The following is a 24,843-nucleotide window of genomic DNA, read 5'->3' on the forward strand; positions in this document are numbered from 1 at the left end:
TGGTGGATAATGAATCTATAATATATGAAAGTTTAATTGTAATCATTACATTATGGTAAATAATGAAATTTAACACTATATGCTAATTTTTTGAGAAGGACCTGTATATCACATATACAGTATATATCCATCCATAGCTATATATATCACATATACAGTATATATCCATCCATAGCTATATATATCACATATACAGCATATATCCATCCATAGCTATACATCACATATACAGTATAGATTCATCCACGTCTGTCTACTTATTTATCTATACATCTCATATCTCGTTCTAATCTATCTATATATTATCTATCTATTATCTATCTATTATCTATCTATATATTATCTATCTATATATTATCTATCTATTATCTATCTCTTTTAGATCACATCTGGGTTGCTGTAATAAAATAAAGAAAATATATAGACCATTGCAGCATCGGTCTATTTAATTGGATGATCTATAACTAGAGCAGATCCCATTTTCCCAGAGACCCATCTATAGACCCCCGGGAGGACCCCTCAGCGCTTACAATCCACAACCATTACAGCCCAGTGCAATGACTTTGCCAGACTGAGAGTTCTGTAATGTGTGCTGACCTCTGGTGGCCAAGGCTCGCCATTACAGTGCCAGTGACTATAATGGGCTGTGATGATACATTGTGTCACTGCTGTGTTTGCAGTAAGATCTAATGTGGTATCAATAAATACAATGTAGCAGAGCTGAGTGTGCAATGTGATAACAATGTAGTTCTGCCAAATGAGATGCTGAGTTTTTTTTTATTTCTGTAATTGAAGGAATTTTTCTTTAAAAAGTTCAAACGAGACACAAGAACGCCACAATTTACCTGGAGCTCAATCATGTTAGCATATTTTCAAGGATTATTAGTAATGAGCAAGTCCCTCCTAAAAGCCAGTTCCTTGACTCTCAAAATCCCAATCAACTTTTCTTATTTACCGTTGCTGTTAGAAAAACTAATAGCACATTCAGCCCCAGTATTCACCCAGCTTTCCTGGTCCCCAGAATGGCAGCACTCTTCTGCATTGCTGGGCATGCCTCCTATCCAGATGTGGTGAGTGACACATCTGTGCGCTCGTTATTAGTGGTTGTCACCCAGCTTTCCCACAGTCTGATATGTCTTAGAAACAGAAAATTGTGATATATATATATTTTTTTTTTTAACGATGATTCGGTCACATTCCCATTTAATATAAATCCTGCGTTTTTCAGCTTTGTCTTTTTTTGTGTAGAAAATTTACAGCATTTAACAGTTTAAGCAAATTGCGCGTGATTTCATGAAAACCCTCCGTGCATTTATGACTCGGTGGAAATGTGCAGTCGTGGATGCATTTTCTGCCTGTAGGCCTCTATAGGAAAAGACAAAGAAAGGAGTGGGAACATAATGTGTGCAATGTGTGGCCAATTAAACAGACAAAACCCAAGAAAAACTCTAGGCTTCTATAGAGAACCTGAAAAAATGTATGTAGCAAATGCAGACATGCTTTTCTGTGTGAACTCCCAGAGTTTCTGCACTATTAAATGTATTAGAGAAAAAACTCGATTTCGAATCTGCACCAAAAAGGCATAAAAAAGACAAAGGAAAACACATAAAAGATGCAACAAAGACACAATAATGAAAGCAGATTGCTACTCCTTATTTTGGTGCCGAGACCTGTAGGAAAAAAGGGCAGTGAAAAAAACACTTTCTGATATTTTGGGGAAAAGCACTTTAATGTTCAGACTTGTATTCTGATTGTAGGGATTTCCAGGCAGCACATCAGCAGAGGTAACACGTTCATTGCTGTCTACGTATGGCATCATGGCTGGGGTCCTGTGACGACGTTACATGATCGCTGATTCCTACAATCCATGACCTGAATCATTAGAAATGAAAGCTGCCTAATTACTGTCCTTCCCCCATGCTTTACACTTCATCTGCACCTTTGCTCCATTAAGACAACACTGTGCTTTGTGGGACCCTAGTTCAGTTGTATTAGTCTTCCTCTTTTCTTATCGGATGTTTTGGCTGCATCTCTGTCCTTTCCCCTTGTTTTATACTTCAGCCTAACCTTGAGTTTCAGGGGCGTAACCACAATAGGTGCAGGGGCTACAATCACACCTGGGCCGCATAGCCTAAGAGGCCCAAACAGTGGCGTAACTAGAGTCCAATGGACCCCGTGCAAGGTTTGGACCAGGTAGCCCCATCCTGGTATATATCTCCCCCATCCTGGTATATATACTCCATCCTGGTATATATAGCCCCCATCCTGGTATATATGTCCCCCATCCTGGTATATACTGTATATTCCCCCATCCTGCTATATATGTCCCCCATCCTGCTATATATGTCCCCCATCCTGGTATATATAGCCCCCATCCTGGTATATACGTCCCCCATCTTGGTATATATCTCCCCCATCCTGGTATATATATCCCCCATCCTGGTTTATATATATGTCCCCCATCCTGGTATATTTGTCCCCCATCCTGGTATATATCTCCCCACCCTGGTATATGTTCCCCATCCTGGTATATATGTCTCCCATCCTGGTATATATGTCCCTTATCCTGGTATATGTCCCCCATCATGGTGTATATATGTCCCCCATCCTGGTATATATATCCTCTGTCCTGGTATATATGTCCCCCATCCTGGTATATATGTCCTCCGTCCTGGTATATATGTCCCCCATCCTGGTATATATCTCCCCCATCCTGGTATATGTCCCCCATCCTGGTATATATGTCCCCCATCATGGTATATATATCTCCCATCCTGGTATATATATATATATATATGTCCCCCATCCTGGTATATATGTCACTCATCATGGTATATACATTCTCCATCCTGGTATATATATCCTCCATCCTGGTATATATATCCCCCATCCTGGTATATATATATATGTCCCCCATCCTGGTATATATTGTATATCCCCCATCCTGGTACATATACAGTAGGTACAGAAAGTATTCAGACCCCTTTACATTTTTCACTCTTTGTTTCATTGCAGCCATTTGGTAAATTCAAAAAAGTTCATTTTTTTCTCATTAATGTACACTCTGCACCCCATTTTGACTGAAGAAAAACAGAAATGTAGAATTTTTTGCAAATTTATTAAAAAAGAAAAACTGAAAAATCACATGGTCATAAGTATTCAGCCCATTTAATCAGGGCCAATCATTTGGTTTAAGAGGGGGTTGTCCTAATAGTGGAGAACCCCTTTAAGGCACACCTATGATCAGTGTAAATCTACACTGTATCCTCCTGTCAGAGCTGTTAATAGGGGAGCATGTCACTATGTAGCCATCATATGTTCCCTTGCAAAAAATATTAAAATAAAGTATCCCCTGCTCCACATTTCTAGATGCCTCTGCATGGAAAATAGAAACTCCCACTGCCTCTGTGTCCTTCCATCATGCTTTACACTGCAGCACTGCTTGCTCAGATAGGCTGCTGTCTATGAGATCACAAGACACAGCAAAGTCAAAAGTAATTATGAAATTATAGCTTTGATTTTAATTTCCAGAGGCAAATAAGCGGGGACTGTGCCGATCTATATTAATCGTGCTTGTCATAAAAAGCGACGTCAGGTACGAAAAGCGGAAAATTATAGGAAAGTGGTGGGCGGGTTAATTATCCTGACCCCCTAAACGGTCATTAGACGTGAAGGTGACCGGGCCAAGGACAGGGCTATGGATTGTGCCGGTGCCTGGCGGGATGTGAGCAGTAAATCCGGGACCTCTCACCGCTTCCACCCCGATCAGCACTTTCTTTGGGTTATTGTTGTGTGTGAATGCCTAATTAATTACAACAGTAAATGGCGAATTCCTTAATCACGCCATCGGCCGTCCTAATCAATCTTAATAATACGGACTGCGCACTACGGCGCCCATGAATTTTAATCTACATAAATTTTGGAAGCGTGTTGCATGAAACGATGCCATTGTGGAGTTAGATTGACTAAAGCACGGACCCCAAAAAAAAAAAAAGAAAGAAAAGAAACCCTAAATTGGATTGAAGAAGGTAAACCGCATCTCGGCCCGACACTTTATTCCCGGACCGGTGACCTTGAAGAAAGCTGGTGAAGGTCGCGTCTAACAATGCAGATGCGCTCATTTATGTGACCTATCAACAGAGGCATTGCATAAAAATTCAGCGTAAAATTGCCGGGACCCACGCGTTTCGAGGAGCATTTCTCACTCAGGTTAAAGTATATAGCTTGTTAAAGTGAATGTCACAAAGGAATATATTACGGGGGCTCGCTTCACCTATACCCCGTCCTTGAAGCCGGCGGAGTTGGTCAGGGACTTGCCTTTGATTTTTTTTTTTTTTATGTGCCTCTTGCTCCTTGGAGAAATTAAGGAAAAGTGTATTTTTCAGGCGATGCAAATGAAAACCCGCTACTCAATAACTAAGACAATGCTTCAAGCTTTTGGCTTTAGTATTGAGGTACAATATAATATATCCACGAGTCACAAGCTCGATTCACATGTTTCTTATTGACATCTATTGGATTAAAAAAATATATATTAAAAAAACTCCTCACTCAGCTCTCCCAGTTCCCTGAAAGGCAAATCTAAGTGATTGTGTTGAAATTCTACAGTAGATGATGTGGATCTATATAACTGGACAGATTGGCCTTTAAGGACATGGGAGAAGCAGGATGGAGCTAAGTAAATCCATTCTCATAATCCCTATTATTTAATAGAGGGGGCTCTGTTCAGGATCATCACCTGTTCACAAAGATCCTCTCTCACTCTGGAGGACCGATCCTGCTCCGCATTACACAGACAACCCATTGATGTGAATGGGTGACGTGTAATACCTTGTCTCCCCTGGGGGGGCACTGCAGGGAAATTAAACTCTTGCTGTAAGGCTTTCTCCAAATCGCAGGTGATCACTGCAGGTCCTGGCAGGAGAACACTTTGTAAAAATCCTATTAGTATGGATTCACAAAAGTGGAGAGCCCCTTTAATTGCTCCTTATCTGATCATAAAATCGAAATAATATTATTTACAGAGACTGAAAATCTGGGCAGACATAATACAAGGCTGAGAGTATGGTGCCCTGTTTCCACAATCCTCTATGAGCTAAAGGTCTTAACAGTCTTTATCTATTAAATGTAAAAGCAGCATTAGGTAAGGACAGAAACTCTGATTCCAAGGATGTGCCGCTTTCTCAGCAACATGCTGTAGTTTCAATACAATCAGTGTTTTATCAGCAGGAGATTATCACTGCAGGACTAGTTGTCTCCTGCAGGCCAGTCCAGCTAATCTGTGTAACCCCGCCCCCACCACTGATTGGCAGTGTACACGGAAAGTGGCCTATCAGGGGAATGGGCGGGGCTATAGAGTATTCAGTACTGTGACCACTGCTAGATCTACAGCAGAGAAAACAGGGGATTCTATCAAAACTGCACCAAGCAGCCCAGTAATCAGGAATCAGGCTCTCTACCCCTACATCATTCTGATCTCAGGTTCTATAACAAAAAACCTGCTGACAGATTCCTTTTAAGCCCTTAACCCCCAAAGGCATTTCCATTTTTGCGTTTTCGTTTTTCGGTCCCCTTCTTCCCAGAGCCGTAACTTTTTTATTGTTTGGTCAAAATGGCTATGTGAGGGCTTGATTTTTTGCAGGACGAGTTGGACTTTTGAAGGACAACATTAGTTGTAACATGTCGTGTACTGGAAAACGGGAAAGAAAATCCAAATGCAGTGAAATTGCAAAAAAGTGCAATCCCACAATATTTTTTTTTTTACCATGTTCACTTGGTTATACGGGGGTTACTTTTTGCGCGCCGAGCTGACGTTTTTAATGATACCATTTTGTTGCAGATACGATCTTTTGTTCGCCCATTATTGCATTTTAATGCAATGTTGCAGCGACCAAAAAAATGTATTTCTGCTGTTTTGACTTTTGTTCTCGTTACATCGTTGAGCGATCAGGTTAATGCTTTTTTTATATTGATAGATCGGTCGATTCTGAATGCGGCGATACCAAATATGTCTATGTTTGATTTTTTTTTTTTTATTGTTTTATTTTGAATGAGACGAAAGGGAGGTGATTTGAACGTTTAAATTTTTATTTTTTTTTAATATTTGCAAAAACATTTTTTTTTACTTTGGCATGCTTTAATAGCCTCCATGGGAGACTAGAAGCTGCCATAATCCTATTGGCTCTGCTACATACAGGCGATGATTAGATCGCCTGTATGTAGCAGAATTGCTCACTTACTACTGTATGAGCACCGACCACCAGGCGGCGCTCAAAACAATCCGGCGCTGACAACTATAGAGGTCTGCTGGAGACCTCTGGTTGTCATGTTAACCCATTGACCTGCAATCACGTGACGGGGTCACCGATGGGTGGGATTTCCAGTGTTAATTCCAAGTTAATTGCAGCGGTCAGAAATTGACAGTGGCATTTATCGGGTTAACAGCCGCTGGTGGGTCACAATTCCACCCGCGGCTGTTGCAGGCACATGTCAGCAGTATAGGTCAGCTGTCATGTGGCTGTAAAGCTGCGGGCTCAACGCCGCAGCCCACATCAAACAGGAGGAGGCTGGCATCAGCGTACATTAACGGTTAAAGGCACCAATACACATTAGGCTAAAGCCAACCCAACCTGCCAATATTCGTAGGATCAGCTGACAGTTTGATGTGTATGTAGTCCCCTGACTGTCCCCCTCCCGCGACAGATGATATAAAGGGAGAGAAGGATCCCGTCATTGAAATTCCAACAACTGATCCTTATTTGCTCCTGTAGATATCGCCCCTAGAGTGATTTGGCAGCCGCTATCTCGTAGAAAAGACAGGAGCGCTCGGCCGATCTGGACATTCCTTGCATGGAGGAGTCACGAGAGTTAGCTATTGGCCAGGCGCCCATGATTTTGATGGGAAATACAGAACTGCATCTTGTGTTATTTTTCCCCTTAACCCCTTAATTCCATATGACGTACTATCCCGTCAAGGTGACCTGGGACTTAATTCCCAGTGAAGGGATAGTACGTCATATGCGATCGGCCGGGCTCACGGGGGGAGCGCGGCCGATCGCGGCCGGGTGTCAGCTGCCTATCGCAGCTGACATCCGGCACTATGTGCTGCCCCCGGCACATTAACCCCCGGCACACCACGATCAAACATGATCGCGGTGTACCGGCGATACAGGGAAGCATCGCGCAGGGAGGGGGCTCCCTGCGGGCTTCCCTGAGACGATCGGTACAAGGGAATGTACTCACCTTGTACCGAGCGTCTCCTCCCTGCAGGCCCCGGATCCAAAATGGCCGCGGGGCTGCATCCGGGTCCTGCAGGGAGTACTTCCGGGTGCCGTGCAGGCGCTGGTAAGCCTGCGGCGATGTGAGTGAGATCACTGATCTGATAGAGTGCTATGCAAACTGTCAGATCAGCGATCTGTGATGTCCCCCCCTGGGACAAAGTAAAAAAGTTAAAAAAAAAATTTCCACGTGTGTAAAAAAAAATATATATATATTATTCCCATAAATACATTTCTTTATCTAAGAAAAAAAAAACAAAACAATAAAAGTACACATATTTAGTATCGCCGCGTCCGTAACGTCCCAAGCTATAAATCTGTCCCACTAGTTAACCCCTTCAGTGAACACCGTAAGAAAAAAAAAAAAAAGAGCCAAAAAACAACGCTTTATTATCATTCCGCCGAATAAAAACTGAAATAACATGCGATCAAAAAGACGGATATAAATAACCATGGTACCGCTGAAAACGTCATCTTGTCCCACAAAAAACGAGCCACCATACAGCATCATAACCAAAAAAATAAAAAAGTTATAGTCCTCAGAATAAAGCGATGCCAAAATAATTATTTTTTCTATAAAATAGCTTTTATCGTATAAAAGCGCCAAAACATAAAAAAATGATATAAATGAGATATCGCTGTAATCGTACTGACCCGACGAATAAAACTGCTTTATCAATTTTACCAAATGTGGAACGGTATAAACGCCTCCCCTAAAAGAAATTCATGAATAGCTGGTTTTTGGTCATTCTGCCTCACAAAAATCGGAATAAAAAGTGATCAAAAACTGTCACATGTCCGAAAATGTTACTAATAAAAACATCAACTCGTCCCGCAAAAAACAAGACCTCATATGACTCTGTGGACCAAAATACGGAAAAATTATAGGTCTCAAAATGTGGAGACGCAAAAACTTTTTTGCTATAAAAAGCGTCTTTTAGTGTGTGACAGCTGCCAATCATAAAAATCTGATAGAAAAAATGCTATAAAAGTAAATCAAACCCCCCTTCATCACCCCCTTAGTTAGGGAAAAATAATACAATTTAAAAAATGTATTTATTTCCATTTTCCCATTAGGGCTAGGGTTAGGGCTAGGGTTAGGGCTAGGGCTAGGGTTAGGGCTAGGGTTAGGGTTAGGGCTAGGGTTAGGGTTGGGGCTAGGGTTGGAGCTAAAGTTAGGGTTGGGGCTAAAGTTAGGGATAGGGTTGGGGCTAAAGTTAGGGTTGGGGATAAAGTTAGGGTTAGGGTTGGGGCTAAAGTTAGGGTTAGGGTTTGGATTACATTTACGGTTGGGATTAGAATTAGGGGTGTGTCAGGGTTAGGGGTGTGGTTAGGGTTAGGGGTGTGTTTGGATTAGTTTCAGTTAGAATTGGGGAGTTTCCACTGTTCAGGCACATCAGGGGCTCTCCAAACGCGACATGGCGTCCGATCTCAATTCCAGACAATTCTGCGTTGAAAAAGTAAAACAGTGCTCCTTCCCTTCCGAGCTCTCCCGTGCGCCCAAACAGGGGTTTACCCCAACATATGGGGCATCAGCATACTCGGGATATCTCTGGGAAAATAAAAATTTGGGGGGGCTAAAAATCATTTTTGTGGGAAAAAAAGGATTTTTTATTTTCACGGCTCTGCGTTATAAACTGTAGTGAAACACTTGGGGGTTCAAAGCTCTCAAAACACATCTAGATAAGTTCCTCGGGAGGTCTAGTTTCCAATATGGGGTCACTTGTGGGGGGGTTGTACTGTTTGGGTACATCAGGGGCTCTGCAAATGCAACGTGACGCCTGCAGACCAATCCATCTAAGTCTGCATTCCAAATGGCGCTCCTTCCCTTCCGAGCTCTGCCATGCGCCCAAACAGTGGTTCCCCCCACATATGGGGTATCAGCGTACTCAGGACAAATTGGACAACAACTTTTAGGGTCCAATTTATCTTGTTACCTTTGTGAAAATACAAAACTGGGGGCTAAAAAAATCATTTTTCTGAAGAAAAAAAAAAAAAGAATTTTTATTTTCACGGCTCTGCGTTATAAACTGTAGTGAAACACTTGGGGGTTCAAAGCTCTCAAAACACATCTAGATAAGTTCCTTGGGAGGTCTAGTTTCCAATATGGGGTCACTTGTGGGGGGGTTGTACTGTTTGGGTACATCAGGGGCTCTGCAAATGCAACGTGACGCCTGCAGACCAATCCATCTAAGTCTGCATTCCAAATGGCGCTCCTTCCCTTCCGAGCTCTGCCATGCGCCCAAACAGTGGTTCCCCCCCACATATGGGGTATCAGCGTACTCAGGACAAATTGGACAACAACTTTTGGAGTCCAATGTATCCTGTTACCCTTGTGAAAATACAAAACTGGGGGCTAAAAAAAATAATTTTTCTGAAAAAAAAAATAATTTTTATTTTCACGGCTCTGCGTTATAAACTGTAGTGAAACACTTGGGGCTTCAAAGCTCTCAAAACACATCAAGATAAGTTCCTTAGGGGGTCTACTTTCCAAAATGGTGTCACTTGTGGGGGGTTTTAATGTTTAGGCACATCAGGGGCTTTCCAAACGCGACATGATGTCCCATCTCAATTCCAGTCAATTTTGCATTGAAAAGTCAAATGGCGCTCCTTCCCTTCCGAGCTCTGCTATGCGCCCAAACAGTGGTTTACCCCCACATATGGGGTATCGTTGTACTCAGGACAAATTGCACAACAACTTTTGTGGTCTAATTTCTTCTCTTACCCTTGGGAAAATAAAAAATTGGGGGCGAAAAGATCATTTTTGTGAAAAAATATGATTTTGTATTTTTACGGCTCTGCATTGTAAACTTCTGTGAAGCACTTGGTGGGTCAAAGTGCTCACCACACATCTAGATAAGTTCCTTAGGGGTCTACTTTCCAAAATGGTGTCACTTGTGGGGGGTTTCAATGTTTAGGCACATCAGGGGCTCTCCAAACGCAACATGGCGTCCCATCTCAATTCCAGTCAATTTTGCATTGAAAAGTCAAATGGCGCTCCTTCGCTTCCGAGCTCTGTCATGTGCCCAAAAAGTGGTTTACCCCCACATATGGGGTATCGGCGTACTCAGGACAAATAGTACAACATCTTTTGGGGTCCATTTTCTCTTGTTACCCTTGGTAAAATAAAACAAATTGGAGCTGAAGTAAATTTTGTGTGAAAAAAAGTTAAATGTTCATTTTTATTTAAACATTCCAAAAATTCCTGTGAAACTCCTGAAGGGTTAATAAACTTCTTGAATGTGGTTTTGAGCACCTTGAGGGGTGCAGTTTTTAGAATAGTGTCACATTTGGGTATTTTCTATCACATAGACCCCTCAAAATGACTTCAAATGAGATGTGGTCCCTAAAAAAAAAATGGTGTTGTAAAAATGAGAAATTGTTGGTCAACTTTTAACCCTTATATCTCCCTAACAAAAAAACATGTTGGTTCCAAAATTGTGCTGATGTAAAGTAGACATGTGGGAAATGTTACTTATTAAGTATTTTGCAAGACGTATCTCTGTGATTTAAGGGCATAAAAATTCAAAGTTGAAAAATTGTGAAATTTTCAAAATTTTTTCCAAATTTCTGTTTTTTTCACAAATAAACACAAGTTATATTGAATAAATTTTACCACTATCATGAAGTACAATATCTCACGAGAAAACATTGTCAGAATCGCCAAGATCCGTTGAAGCATTCCAGAGTTATAACCTCATAAAGGGACACTGGTCAGAATTGTAAAAATTGGCCCGGTCATTAACGTGCAAACCACCCTTGGGGCTTAAGGGGTTAAAATATATTTATAAAGTGTTCCTCCAACATAGATGTGAACAGAACCTTTACCCAGATGACCCAGTCCTTTAATTTCAATGGTACCATGTAATATTTTAGTTTCTTTGTTCTTCCAAAGCATTTTCCATTTCCAGGGGTCCAAACATAATGTCTCCTCCACCCTTTTCATTTTGGGATACTCCCTGTAATGAGGACCTGTCACTTGCCATGATTATGTAAATTTTTTCACCTAGTGTAAATGCTGCTGTTCTCCTGAATCCGGCGCTGTTTTTCTTTTGTTTCTGCACCTTTCCGTTTCTGAGATATGACCTCCTCTTCCTTGTAAAGAAATCTAGCTAATTGGGTGTGGCCAACAGGCGACGCCCACAGAGAAGAGCTGATGACCACGCCTACTAACAAGACTAGATTTACATACACGGAAGAGGGGGCTATATCTCAGGAACGGAGAGGCACAGGAAAAAATGAAAAACAGAGCCGGATTTAGGACAATGGTGGCATTTACACCAGATTAACAAAAAACTCATTTATGCCAGATGACAGGTCCTCCTTAAAGGACATTTCATTGGAAATTTCACATATTTACATCTGTTGTCTCCATTTCCTGCTTATTGGCAGTGAGCAGAAAAACTCCGCAGAAGCCATCATTTCGCCACGACATCATTTATCTAGTTACTTCATGTTGGATAATGTTTCTCCTCCTCTCCGAGCAGATGACATCTGTAACCAATGATCCAATAAGTTTTTCTCTGATTTGACATATGTTCATCATTACAGGCAGGATGCATAATAGTTGGATCTATATATAGATATTAAGTTTCTCTTTTTCCATACATCACTTCAGAGATAAGCGTTTATTTGTTATTACACCCGCTCTGGTGATTAAATAAGCTCCATTTTCAAGGGCATTTAATGGAATCAGCTCCTTTATGAAGAATATTGTCAATATGTCACAAATGTCTTCGCCCTCTTATTACCCCCCCCCCCACAATTATGTGCCATTCGTAGCTTGTATTTCTGCCATCTCTCCCTTTCGACCTCGGCATATTAGGAGAGATATATAAATATGTGAAGTCTCATTGACTCCCGATAACCCATAACCTCATTATGTCTATTAGATTTTGGGTGATTTAAAGTGGAACTAACAACAAATATGATTTTTTTTTTTGTTAGAGGTACATAGTCCATACCTTGACCTACCTTGACCTTGGCTTTTGACCTAAAATCCCCGTCTTTTTTTTTCTTCCTTCTTTAGGGTCTCATATATAGATCATTGTGGATAATCTCCTCCATTGGCTTCCAAAAGTGTCTGCTTGGCTCCTAAATTTGTAAAAGATTCTGTCCTATCTCTTATTTTGTGTATTAGTGCTTTGCAGTGTCTATGGTGGTGTTTAGTAAGCCGTGTCGTATGATAATTTCGTGTTTGAAGCTGTGTGTATATATCTCTGGGAATGAGAGAAAATGCCCATGTGTATAGCCAGATATTGAGAGATACACTGTAGTATGCCAATTGTGGCAGTGAAGGGTATACATGGGTAAGATATACTTGGATTTGGGCATTTTTGTACTTACTAGTTTAGAGTTTTCAATTGGCAGCCATCATGTTTCCTAAAGCGAATGGTAGAGTGCTGGGTATACGGAGAGCAAAGCGTACTCATCAGGGTTATCCTCAGGTTGAATGATGCCCAGTAAAGAACCTTCTGTTATGGCTTCCCTAATAACCATTCCATACTGTCCCTAATTATCAGCACCTAAATAACAATTCTGTACCAACACCAACATAAACTGCAAAACTGATATACTGCAAGGTGCCGCAGAATCCCTAGTAAATACCACCTTATAGTGCTCACCAACATGCAGTGCTGAAGAAACATCACCGTAAATTAAAGGGAAGCTGTCAGCATGTGTTCATGTCTGGAAGTAGTGTCATGGCTGTATAGGTGCTTGTCTACCAATGAAAATGACACCTTTTTTGCAGAAATCTGACATTCCAGTCCTGAGAAATCTAGTGTAGAAACTATATGCAAATCAGGTTGGGGGCGTGTCAGTGCAGGAAGAGAAGAACAAGGCCAGTGACACACCCCCAGAGCACAGCCAGCCTCATTTCCATATATTTTCTACGCTAGATTTCTCATGACAGGCACACCGGATTTCTACAAAAAAGGTATCACTTTTATTGGGGGATACCCAGCTATACAGCCATACAACTTCTTCCATAGGTAAAAACGTGTCAACCATTTCCCTTTAAGTAAAGATAATTTGATAATAATGCGATACAATTCATTTTAAAATTGGGTCTAGTGCTAACAGTGACACCCATTTTAATGAGGAAGCGTGTTGATATCTGTATTACCGCAGGTCACACATTTTCCTAGACTGCTTTGATGTCAGCCTATCCAGTCCAATAAAAAAAATCCATTCCCATGAAGGATTTAGTGTCTGTTACCCTTCTCAACTGTGGATGTATCTTGGCTCTACCAAACAACAGTGGCCTTAGATATGATCCAAGTGTCATATCTAAAGTTGGTGCATAAAGTGGCCATGATTATGGTCCATTTGGCCCAAACAAGCAATTGCCCCCATGTTTTCATTTGCATCTAAGCTGCTGGTCGAGCCAAGTCATTGTCTTAGTTTTCAAGAATTGAACCCTGGTTGTTATAGCCATGTAATTAGCCACAGTCTCTAAACTGTCATACCAAGGTACAGATATGCTGTAGATGTATGATTTCTGGGGTTCGGCTGCTGAGACCACCACTTATGCTAAAAATGAGGGTCCCAAGTGTGAATGGAGTGGTCTTGAGTATATGCTACCACCGGTATTATAAAAAACTAATAGAGCAGTCGGCGCAGACGCTCAATACGTCTTCATTCGCACCTAGGACTTTGGGATTGGCCCGACCACCGGCAGTCATACACTTGTCACCTCTTCTGGGGATAGTTAATAAATGTGTATTGGACAACCGCTTTAACATAGCAAAATAAGAACGATAGACCCCCGCAATAAGTCCTTGTGGAAAGAACCTAAGACCCCTTACATATTGCACTCTGTGGATTTGGAAGTGAATGGAACCTCTTTTATATCTTCTTGTTAGAGATGAGGGAACCTTTCAAAATTTGCTTTTGAGAGATTACTCAAATTGGCCAATAGATTTGGTTTGATCTGAATCTTCCCCAAAAAGGCTTTTATCATACTCTGAAGTTTCTCCAGACCCTAAAGCACAATAAATTGAGGGCCATTAAGTTGGGAAAAAGTAATATTAGAATACACTCATCAGCCCCAGACTTGCTCCTCACCTGCCCTGCCGCATTGCCTCTCACCCCTTGGTCCGCCATTTGCTCCAGATTGGCCTTCAGATCGTTCTTCTCTTAAGTCTTCTCTTCGGTCTTCAGTCTGGACCTTCGGGCTCTGACATGGCATCACACGGTCCAGTAGGACTCAAAGCATGTCGTTGATGTCAATTATGTACGTCACTCACCATATGTCTACGGGAGGCTGAGTCAGCACCGGAAGATCCAGACTGAAGAGAGTATTGATCCATAGAGCAATCCAAAGCGATTGGAGGACCAGGCGATGAGCTGGGGTGGCAGGGCAGGTGAAGAGCGGGCATACACAAGATGAGTATCGTCTTTTCTTATTATTAACTTGCTACTGGCCCTCAAAAGAATTCAATAAATAGATTTGTGCAAATTTAGAAAAATTTTGATTTTTGGCAGATTTGCTACTATTGGTTCACTACTTACAAAGTCATGGAGTATGGATGCAACTGAAAAAGAGGGTGGCATATGTGCAGAGGGATTGCTTTATACTCCGTGCACACAGATGTGTCATGTACACGAGGGTCTTAGGCAGACCCTTGGACCAGTGCATTATGATATAGTCTATGCTCTCAATATACCTAGCGCATAGCCGCTTGCTTTGATGGATGATACATAGCGACTGCCGGACAACACCGCCTTACATTGCAGAAGTCAATACATTTTGCCTATTTCTTACTTTTTTTTATCATGTTTGACTTGTTGCCTCCAATAAATGACCCATTTTTGTTCTTAGTTTCACTTTTGTGGAATGTGGCGGAAAGCCGAGAGTATAGTCCCTCCCATGTTAGCGGATGGCTCTTCCACATCCTCCTATGTAATTTTCGATGTGTACGTGGAGGTTCTGAAATGAATGTGCTGCATCCAATCATGTATGTATGGTCACAGCGTCTCAGGGTCGATCACTAATTCTTGTTTTTTTTCTCTTTGGTTTTCCAGCACAGAGCCCCACTGCGGCAGATCCATTGCAGCAAGCCTATGCAGGAGTGCAGCAGTACGCAGGTCGTTAGTATTAACACTTTCTCCTAATAAACTCTTATATTCGGCTGCGCATGTGTTCATATGATAGACTTGTAATACATGGTGATATATGAATGTATATATGGTGCCATATATTATATCAAGGGATCTCAAACACCAATAACATTTTAATGATGCTGCTTTGTTTTGTATTTTTTTTCTAGATAGATAGATGAGATTTTTCAATTTTCCCATGATTATTTGGTCTAAACTCTTTAAATGGGATTTCCACCACTTTAAAAAAAATTATTCTCAATGGGCCAAGATGGATCTATAAATGAAAAAAAATCTATATTCACTTCCTGGACTGGCAACGCTCCTCCATAATCAGTACTGTAACCACCGCCGATCACAGGAAATCAACAGCCAGAAACCAAACAGTGGCCACTGATTGGCTGCAGCCTTCACTTTCCATCCAAAGCGACTTCTGCTTAAATAGAATGTGAAGGCTGCGGCCAATCACTGGCTGCTGATTGGTCCTGAGACCTCCCTCTCCCGATGTTGATGAACCAAAACCACCAGGTGACACATTACTGAGTGTGGAGGAGTTGTGAAGGTCCATGAGGTGAATATAGTTTTTTATTACCCCACTGAGAATAACTTTCAAAGTAGGGTAAACTCCTTCACAGCCCATCAATAGTTATTCCCATGTCACAAAGTGGTGGCCCATCACTAGGACTAGGCATCCTTTTATGATCGACAGGAGTATGAGCTCTAGGAGGCCTGTTGAGTCTGAGAATGAAGACCTGATTCCCAGTCTTTGCCTAAAGGGCACCAGTGGTCATGTGTCCCAGAAGGTAGTAGAGACTGGTGGGGGGCCGAGCATTGTTTCATGGGATTGGTGACGTGAGCAGGGCCTATTCTAATTTTTGGGGCCTCTGAGCCCACATTCACTTTTAAGCAATTTCCAGCACAGCCAGGTGTTAGGGAACTCTGTTATGTGGAAGAAAGACAATGCCGGGGTCCCAGAGCAGAAGAGTCTTCATTCTCAGGATTCGAAGGGGTCCCAGAGCTGAAGAGTCTTCATTCTCAGGATTCGTAGGGGTCCCAGAGCAGAAGAGTCTTCATTCTCAGGATTTGTAGGGGTCCCAGCACTGAAGAGTCTTCATTCTCAGGATTCGTAGTGGTCCCAGGTCCCAGCACTGAAAAGTCTTCATTCTCAGGATTCGCAGGGGTCCCAGCACTGAAGAGTTTTCATTCTCAGGATTCGTTGGGGTCCCAGCACTGAAGATTTTTCAATCTCAGGATTTGTAGGGGTCCCAGAGCTGAAGAGTCTTCATTCTTAGGATTCGTAGGGGTCCCAGAGCTGAAGAGTCTTCATTCTCAGGATTCGTAGGGGTCCCAGCACTGAAGAATTTTCATTCTCAGGATTCGTAGGGGTCCCAGCACTGAAGAATTTTCATTCTCAGGATTCGTAGGGGTCCCAGCGCTGAAGAGTCTTCATTCTCAGGATTCGTAGGGGTCCCAGCACTGAAGAGTTTTCATTCTCAGGATTCGTAGGGGTCCCAGCGCTGAAGATTTTTCATTCTCAGGATTCATAGGGGTCCCAGCGCTGAAGAGTCTTCATTCTCAGGATCCATAGGGGTCCAAGAGCTGAATAGACTTCATTCTCAGGATTCGTAGGGGTCTCAGCACTGGAGAGTCTTCATTCTCAGGATCCATAAGGGTCCCAGAGCTGGAGAGTCTTCATTCTCAGGATCCATAGAGGTCCCAGAGCTGAAGAGACTTCATTCTCAGGATTCGTAGGGGTCTCAGCACTGGAGAGTCTTCATTCTCGGGATTCTTAGGGGTCCCAGCGCTGAAGATTTTTCATTCTCAGGATTCGTAGGGGTCCTAGAGCTGAAGAGTCTTCATTCTCAGGATTCGTAGGGGTCCTAGAGCTGAAGAGTCTTCATTCTCAGGATTTGTAGGGGTCCCAGCGTTGAAGATTCTTCATTCTCAGGATCTGTAGAGGTCCCAGCACTGAAGAGTCTTCAGTCTCAGGATCCATAGGGGTCCTAGAGATTGGAGCCCATGATCATAAAGTGATGGTGTATTCTAGCCATGTGCCATCAGTTTATAATGCGGAAATATGGAAATAGCCCAGTAACATGATTGTTCTACTTTCTTTTGGAGAACATTGTAGAGAAATTGGATAAATTAGCAATAATCTACACTTATTTCACGAGAAGAGCAATGAGGATGATTAATATTTTATTCACTTCCCAATATATTTTTATATCTTAAGCTCATTAAAGTTTGACTTCTTCAAGCATCATTGCCTCATTAATTCAGAAGTGGATAGAGTCATCTCACCAAGTTATTCAATAGGCAATGGAGTCATCAGACCAACACAGAAGAATGTATTTAGCATCAAAACCTTAAACGTCTCCCCTCTAAGCAGACAGTCCCCCATAAAGTGTGACCACCCCGACCTTTCCTTATGTTTGATTGAATACTTAAAAATATCACAAAAGAAATTCAATACAAGATAGTGACATACCATCCATACATACGACTGCCTGCAATTCTCACGACAACCACTGGATGTCCACTTATAGCATAAACATCTCCTAACAGAGTCCTTTAATGGTCTTATGGTGGTGCTAACTTTACAAAAAATATGTATTCACCTACTAGACCTTGGCCGCTCCTCCCTATTGCCGCTGGAGTCTCCTGATAATCTCCTGGCTTCTTCTTCCAACATGGAACAAACAGTCTCCTAGTTTTTTCTCCTGGCTTGGATAGAACGTGACCACTGCTGTGTCCACCTCCTAACCGGAAGAGGATGCCCAGAGACAGAGGAGCGATGCGGGTCCACTAGAGGAGTATCTGTTGATTTTTATGTTAGCACCACCATGGCCCGCTTGGATCGAAAATACAGTCTTCTGCACCTTCCCTAAGACTTATGTATAAATTGCCAGTCTTGGTGAATGGGCACCATTGTAGGATCTCCAGCCTTGTTAGGCGTTTTAGTTGCTTTCCATCTACATGATCTTTCTATATTCCCTAGGTGGCAAGATCCTGGTTGTGACCACTGAAAGTGGACCTCTCACTTCTCCTGACACCAAGTCTATTTTTCAAAATAATTGTATTCTTCCTGAAAAGTCAATGACTTCCATATCGTTCCTTGTAAATTCCTAAATAAATTGACTTCATCATGGTGTTAACAGTTGAGAGTCTGTCACTATAAAGTCTGACATTGCCCAATAATTGCTGACAGTGTCAGACTATGCAACGACCTATCCCTTTAACAAGTGTAATGGTGACACCCAGTTGTCAATTTATTCGTAAAATTTCCAGGAGGAATAACATAGGAACAACAGAGTCAACTTCAGGAAGAAGATGTTCCAGAATCGATAGATTCTTTGAAATACAATTATTTACCCGACCAGACCCGTCAGGAGCGATGACCGGTCCACTAAGACATAATCCCAGCAGCACAATCGTCTTCTGGCTTCCGAGTCTTGGAAAAGTCTACGTTAGTGTAATAAGATCAGCCTGACTCTGGATGCCTCCGCTGACTGTCATCTATTTATTTCAAAGCTTCACGTTTCATATTAAGAGAGTAATTCAATGAAATCGAAGAGTTCAAAAAGTCTTCGTAAATCTCAGTAAGGTCACCGGTTACCCTGCGTCTAATCAATTTACCCCCGTGGAGAGGGCACAGCCTGCCCAGCGCCCAGAGACATGAGATTACAAGAATATTTAACTCCAAAATAGTGGAAACTTGTATACAGACGTCTTATACTGTTGTACTGTGTGTGTTCAACCAGGCTTGGACTGGCCCACTGGAGAACAGGAGAATCCTCTGGTGGGCCACAACCCTCTTATATGAGCAGTACTTGGCCCTATATACATGAATCACTACGTACAGGCATCTTATTCATTTATCAATCTACCAGTTCATTGTTCTATAAATGTGTGATTGAGGATAATGTCACATTTGCGTGTAGCTGAAAAGTGCGGACCTGGAGTTGGTTACTGGTTGGCGCCCCAGTCCGCTCAGCACCCCAATGGGGTGACTCCTGACGTCTGAAACCTAAAAGTACAGATTACAACCTATACAGATTTACTGATGGGAACTTTCTTGCCCAAACATATAAAAAGATAAACATAACAAGAAGACCAGCTTTGGAAAAAAAAAAACATGATTTTGGGGTACACTATCGGGAGATGTTTCTGCAATATGTGTCTGGATGTGGCCACTCCTAGGCTGTGATGTGTTTTGCAGTCTGTTGAGGGTTTTTATAACTATTTTTTTGCACTGAATTTCAATAGTGATATATCTGAGTCCTTAACAACTATTCTGAAAGGGTAATGGTGGCAGACACTGATACATAAACATCACCCGACAGAGTATCACGAAATAATGTCTATTTTTAAAAGCCGATCACCACCAGATTTGTTGAGTCATGAGCAATGGTATGGAAGGACATATTTGTAGGATGGAAGAGCATGGCTATTCTATAAACAAACCTGCATTAGTGCTGTGAGCTGAAGGTAAGGGGCCAATAACTACAATAAATTTAAGAATATCTGTACAAAAAAATGTGCAGGGCTCAACATATTAAGAAAATATGTATATATTTTATTTCTTATTAGAGAATGTAAAAAAAAAAACAATATAATAAATATATAAAGTTAGACATTAAAAATACTATAGATCGGTGGGTACTGACACTGCCTGCCCAATAAAGATATAGGACAGATCACGTAGAAAAAAAATAAGTAATTATATGTACATATACAGTCTCAGCATTGAAGACGGAAAGTCAAATGAACTTATGAGCCCAAAATAGTAAGTGCCAGTTATAAATATTCAAAGGAAAAATAATAATGAAACCAATGAAAAAAAAAAATGCACCGACGAGCGTTTCGCATCAGGTTTTGTCAGGGGGTAAAAATATTATCTAATAAAAAATAAAATATATAAACATTCATAATACATTCCCCAGCCATCCAGACTTTAATGGTAATCTGTCAGCAGGTTTTTGCTATTCAATATCAGATCAGCATAATGTAGGGGCAGAGAGTCTGATTCCAGGGATGTGTCACTTGCTCAGCTGCTTGCTGTAGTTTCAGTATCATTAGTAGAAAATGATCACTGCAGGATTAGGTGTCGTGTGCCAGGCAGCCCAGCTAATCTGTATTATTCCGACCCCACCACTGATTGTCAACTTGCTGACACTGTACAGTGTACACAGAAAGCTGACAATCCGGTATGTGGGCGGGGTTATACAGGGCTCAGCATTCTGAGCACCGCTACATCTACAGCAGAGAAAACAGGGATTTTATCAAAACTACTCCAAGCATCCCAGTTAGTGAGACATCATTGGAATCAGGGTCTCTGCCCCTACATAATTCTGCTCTCAGATTCCATAACAAAACTTGCTGACTGTTTCCCTTAAAACGATGATGGAAACATATGAAAATATGACATTTATTTATTAGATTTCACATCCTGTTGTCACCACCTAGTGGGTCAATGATATAAAATGATGCAATGGATCGGCTTATGCTATAATGGGGTTCTCATGATAATTAGAGGAGGGTCCAAGGTTTGGGACCCTCCTTTATAAACTAAAGTGGGGAGAAGGGCTAAAATAGCAGGTTTTGCAGTGGCGGACCACCTGCAAATTTGCAGTACACTAATGACCTATTTTTGCCAATAGACAGCAATAAATAGTCACAGCTTCCATCCACTATTGATAATAGCTGATTGCTCAATTACTATGGGCCACTCTTCTCCTAAGTGGACAATCCCTTTAAATATCTTGTTTCGCAGATTGTTTGCACTTGAGTTGAGCGTTACATGCATCAATCAACATCAGCCACAACCTAGAATCATTGGTCCTGTATTTACCATATATGGTTAACCAATTAATTACACAAATAATTATCAGTGTATTTCCCAAATACACACGCTGGAATATAGATTTATGCAATATGTAAACTACCGTAGAAATATTTGAGAAAACATTACAGGTAAAGTAGAGGTTGGTGTTACTAAGAATCTGTATAAGACTTAGCTGTGGCATCCGATGCTCATGGACTTGGATGTTATTATTTCATGCCATAACAATGCAATAAAAGCGATGGCGCGGATTCTGATCTGACCAGCAGAGGGCAGCAGAGATAATGCATTTCTATAGAAGGATTATGGTGGTGCTTCTAAATTCAGAAATCATTGTATCCAAACACAAAGGGTAACCCAGCACCGGCGCGCAAAAATTTCCATTTAGACCCGCATTGAGCTTGATTATAATCTGTCACCGTGCGTAATCTTTTCTTGTGGCTTTTCTCCGGAATCAAGCAGATTGGATTTTGTAAACCTTGATGAGTGTAGAATGGCACATAAATATAGCAATTTGTATCCATTATTTCTTAGTACACAGGCCTTAAATATACATTATTATGTTTCTTGCCATGTCAGCTGGGGGAACATACTGTACCATTACTTTTTCAGTGCACTTACATTTTGTACAATATAATTGGTACGTAGGTGAACCAGAAAAAAAATAGCAACTACCAGTATGATGTAGAAAAGGAAGGAAAGTGTCAAATCTGACAACAGCGGGCTCCGGAATTTAGATTTCTTTAGTACTGCAGTCTATGAAACTTTTGCCTTTGGCACCGCAATTTCATGCAATATACTTTACCCTCCAATTATACAGCATTGGGTCAGGAAGCCCTCGCTAACATTCAGACCTTTTCTGTGGGAAGGAATAAGAAGTTAATAGAGTCTCGCTGACTTCTCTTTTCTTGTTTCCCCAATAGCCGCTTATCCTGCTGCCTATGGACAGATCAGCCAAGCTTTTCCACAGCCACCTCCAATGATCCCACAGCAACAGAGAGAAGGTGAGTGCCCGACCGGCCGTAAGGAAAGAGGTTCCCTGTGTGTCCGAATTTAAAGGGGTTCTCCCAATTCATAAAACAGGAGACGGTCCGCACAATAATTAGAAGGGGGGTTCATGTACAACCACAATGTGGAGAGAGTTGCATAAAGTGGTGGCTGAGCATACATGGTACTGCATAGAGTGGCGGTTGAACATGCACAGTGATGCGTGGAGTGGCGGTTGAACATGCACAGTACTGCATGGAGTGGCGGTTGAAAGTACACAGTACTGCATGGAATGGCGGTTGAACATGCACAGTGCTGCGTGGAGTGGCGGTTCAACATGCACAGTACTGTATGGAGTGGCAGTTGAACATGCACAGTACTGCATGGAGTGGAAGTTGAACATGCACAGTGCTGCGTGGAGTGGCGGTTCAACATGCACAGTACTGTATGGAGTGGCAGTTGAACATGCACAGTACTGCATGGAGTGGCGGTTGAACATGCACAGTACTGCATGGAGTGGCGGTTGAACGTGCACGGTACTGCATGGAGTGGCGGTTGAACATACACGGTACTGCATGGAATGATGGTTGAACGTGCACGGTACTGCATGGAATGATGGTTGAACGTGCACGGTACTGCATGGAGTGGCGGTTGAAAGTACACAGTACTGCATGGAATGGCGGTTGAACATTATTATTATTATTATTAAACATTTTTATAGCGCCATTTATTCCATGGCGCTTTACATGTGAAATACGGGGCAAATATAGACAAATACATTAAACATGAGCAAAAAACAAGGCACACGGGTACATCAGGAGGGAGGACCCTGCCCGCGAGGGCTCACAGCCTGCAGGGGACGGGTGATGATACACTAGGAGAGGGTAGAACTGGTTGTGCGGCGGTTCAGTAGGTTCAGGATCACTGCAGGCTGTAGGCTTGTCGGAAGAGGTGAGTCTTCAGGTTCTTTTTGAAAGTTTCTATGGTAGGCGAGAGTCTGATGTGCTGGGGTAGAGAGTTCCAGAGTATGGGGGAAGCACGGGAGAAGTCTTGGATGCGGCTTTGGGAAGAAGAGATGAGAGGGGAGTAGAGAAGGAGGTCTTGAGAGGATCGGAGGTTTCGTGTTGGTAGGTACCGGGAGATCATGTCACCGATGTATGGAGGAGATAGGTTGTGGATGGCTTTGTAGGTCATTGTGAGGGTTTTGAACTGGAGTCTCTGGGCGAAAGGAAGCCAGTGAAGGGCTTGGCATAGGGGAGAGGCCGGGGTATAGCGGGGGGACAGGTAGATTAGTCGGGCAGCAGAGTGTAGGATGGATTGGAGTGGTGCCAGAGTGCTAGAGGGGAGGCCAGAGAGTAGGAGGTTGCAGTAGTCGAGGCGGGAGATGATAAGGGCATGCACTAGTGTTTTTGCGGTGTCGCGGTCAAGGAATGTGCGGATCCGGGAAATGTTTTTGAGTTTGAGGTGGCAGGAGGAGGCAAGGGCTTGGATATGTGGCTTGAAAGAGAGGCCAGAGTCGAGGATCACCCCGAGGCACCGGGCGTGTGGGACTGGGGAAAGTGAGCAGCCATTGACATTGATGGATAGGTCTGGTGGAGGGATAGAGTGAGATGGGGGAAAGATGGTGAATTCTGTTTTGTCCATGTTCAGTTGTAGAAAGCGAGCAGAAAAGAAGGCTGAAATAGCAGACACCAAAATCCCATACAGTCTAAGTAAGGAGGTGAGGTCAGGTCCGGATAGGTAGATCTGCGTGTCGTCAGCATAGAGATGGTACTGCATACCGTGGGATTCTATGAACTGTCCCAGACCGAAGGTGTATATGGAGAAGAGTAGGGGTCCTAGAACAGAGCCTTGAGGAACACCAACTGACAAGGGGGGAGGTGAGGAGGTGGAGTGGGGGAGGGAGACACTGAATGTCCGATCTGTCAGATATGATGAGATCCAGGAAAGGGCCAAGTCTGTGATGCCAAGAGATGAGAGGATTTGTAGTAGAAGGGAGTGGTCCACAGTGTCAAAGGCAGAAGACAGGTCCAGGAGAAGGACAGAGTAGTGTTGCATGCTCTTGGTGGTTAGTAGGTCATTGGTGACTTTAGTTAGGGCAGTTTCAGTTGAGTGATGGGAACGGAAGCCAGATTGTAACCGATCAAAGAGGGAGCAGGAGGAGAGGTGGGAGGACAGTTCAAGATGGACGTGTTGCTCCAGCAATTTGAACATGCACAGTGCTGTGTGGAGTGGCGGTTCAACATGCACAGTACTGTATGGAGTGGCAGTTGAACGTGCATGGTACTGCATGGAGTGGTGGTTAAACATGCACGGTACTGCATGGAGTGGCGGTTGAACATGCACGGTACTGCATGGAGTGGCGGTTGAACATACACAGTACTGCATGGAATGGCGGTTGAACATGCACGGAACTGCATGGAGTGGCGGTTGAACGTGAGTGGTGCCAGAGTGCTAGAGGGGAGGCCAGAGAGTAGGAGGTTGCAGTAGTCGAGGCGGGAGATGATAAGGGCATGCACTAGTGTTTTTGCGGTGTCGCGGTCAAGGAATGTGCGGATCCGGGAAATGTTTTTGAGTTTGAGGTGGCAGGAGGAGGCAAGGGCTTGGATATGTGGCTTGAAAGAGAGGCCAGAG

The 24,843-nt window shown here is 42.6% G+C and overlaps 1 protein-coding gene across 29 annotated transcripts in view; it reads left to right on the forward strand.

The window, feature by feature from the left end:
• CELF4 (CUGBP Elav-like family member 4) overlaps positions 1 to 24,843 on the forward strand; it is a 1,364,246-nt gene that overhangs the window by 1,238,010 nt on the left and 101,393 nt on the right. For 16 of the 29 annotated variants that reach the window (XR_013221177.1, XR_013221171.1, XM_077284083.1 and 13 more), the window contains 2 exons: positions 15,306 to 15,371; positions 22,146 to 22,226. Coding sequence is in view for 24 of the 29 variants with exons in the window: in XM_077284083.1 (XP_077140198.1) it covers positions 15,306 to 15,371; positions 22,146 to 22,226 (147 nt within the window). In the remaining 5 variants the exon portion in view is untranslated. The remainder of the gene's footprint in view (positions 1 to 15,305; positions 15,372 to 22,145; positions 22,227 to 24,843) is intronic. The other 13 variants (XR_013221173.1, XR_013221179.1, XR_013221181.1 and 10 more) reach the window with 1 other exon arrangement.

This window comes from Ranitomeya variabilis, chromosome 1 (genome assembly GCF_051348905.1).
Source record: "Ranitomeya variabilis isolate aRanVar5 chromosome 1, aRanVar5.hap1, whole genome shotgun sequence".
Lineage (NCBI taxonomy): Eukaryota > Metazoa > Chordata > Amphibia > Anura > Dendrobatidae > Ranitomeya > Ranitomeya variabilis.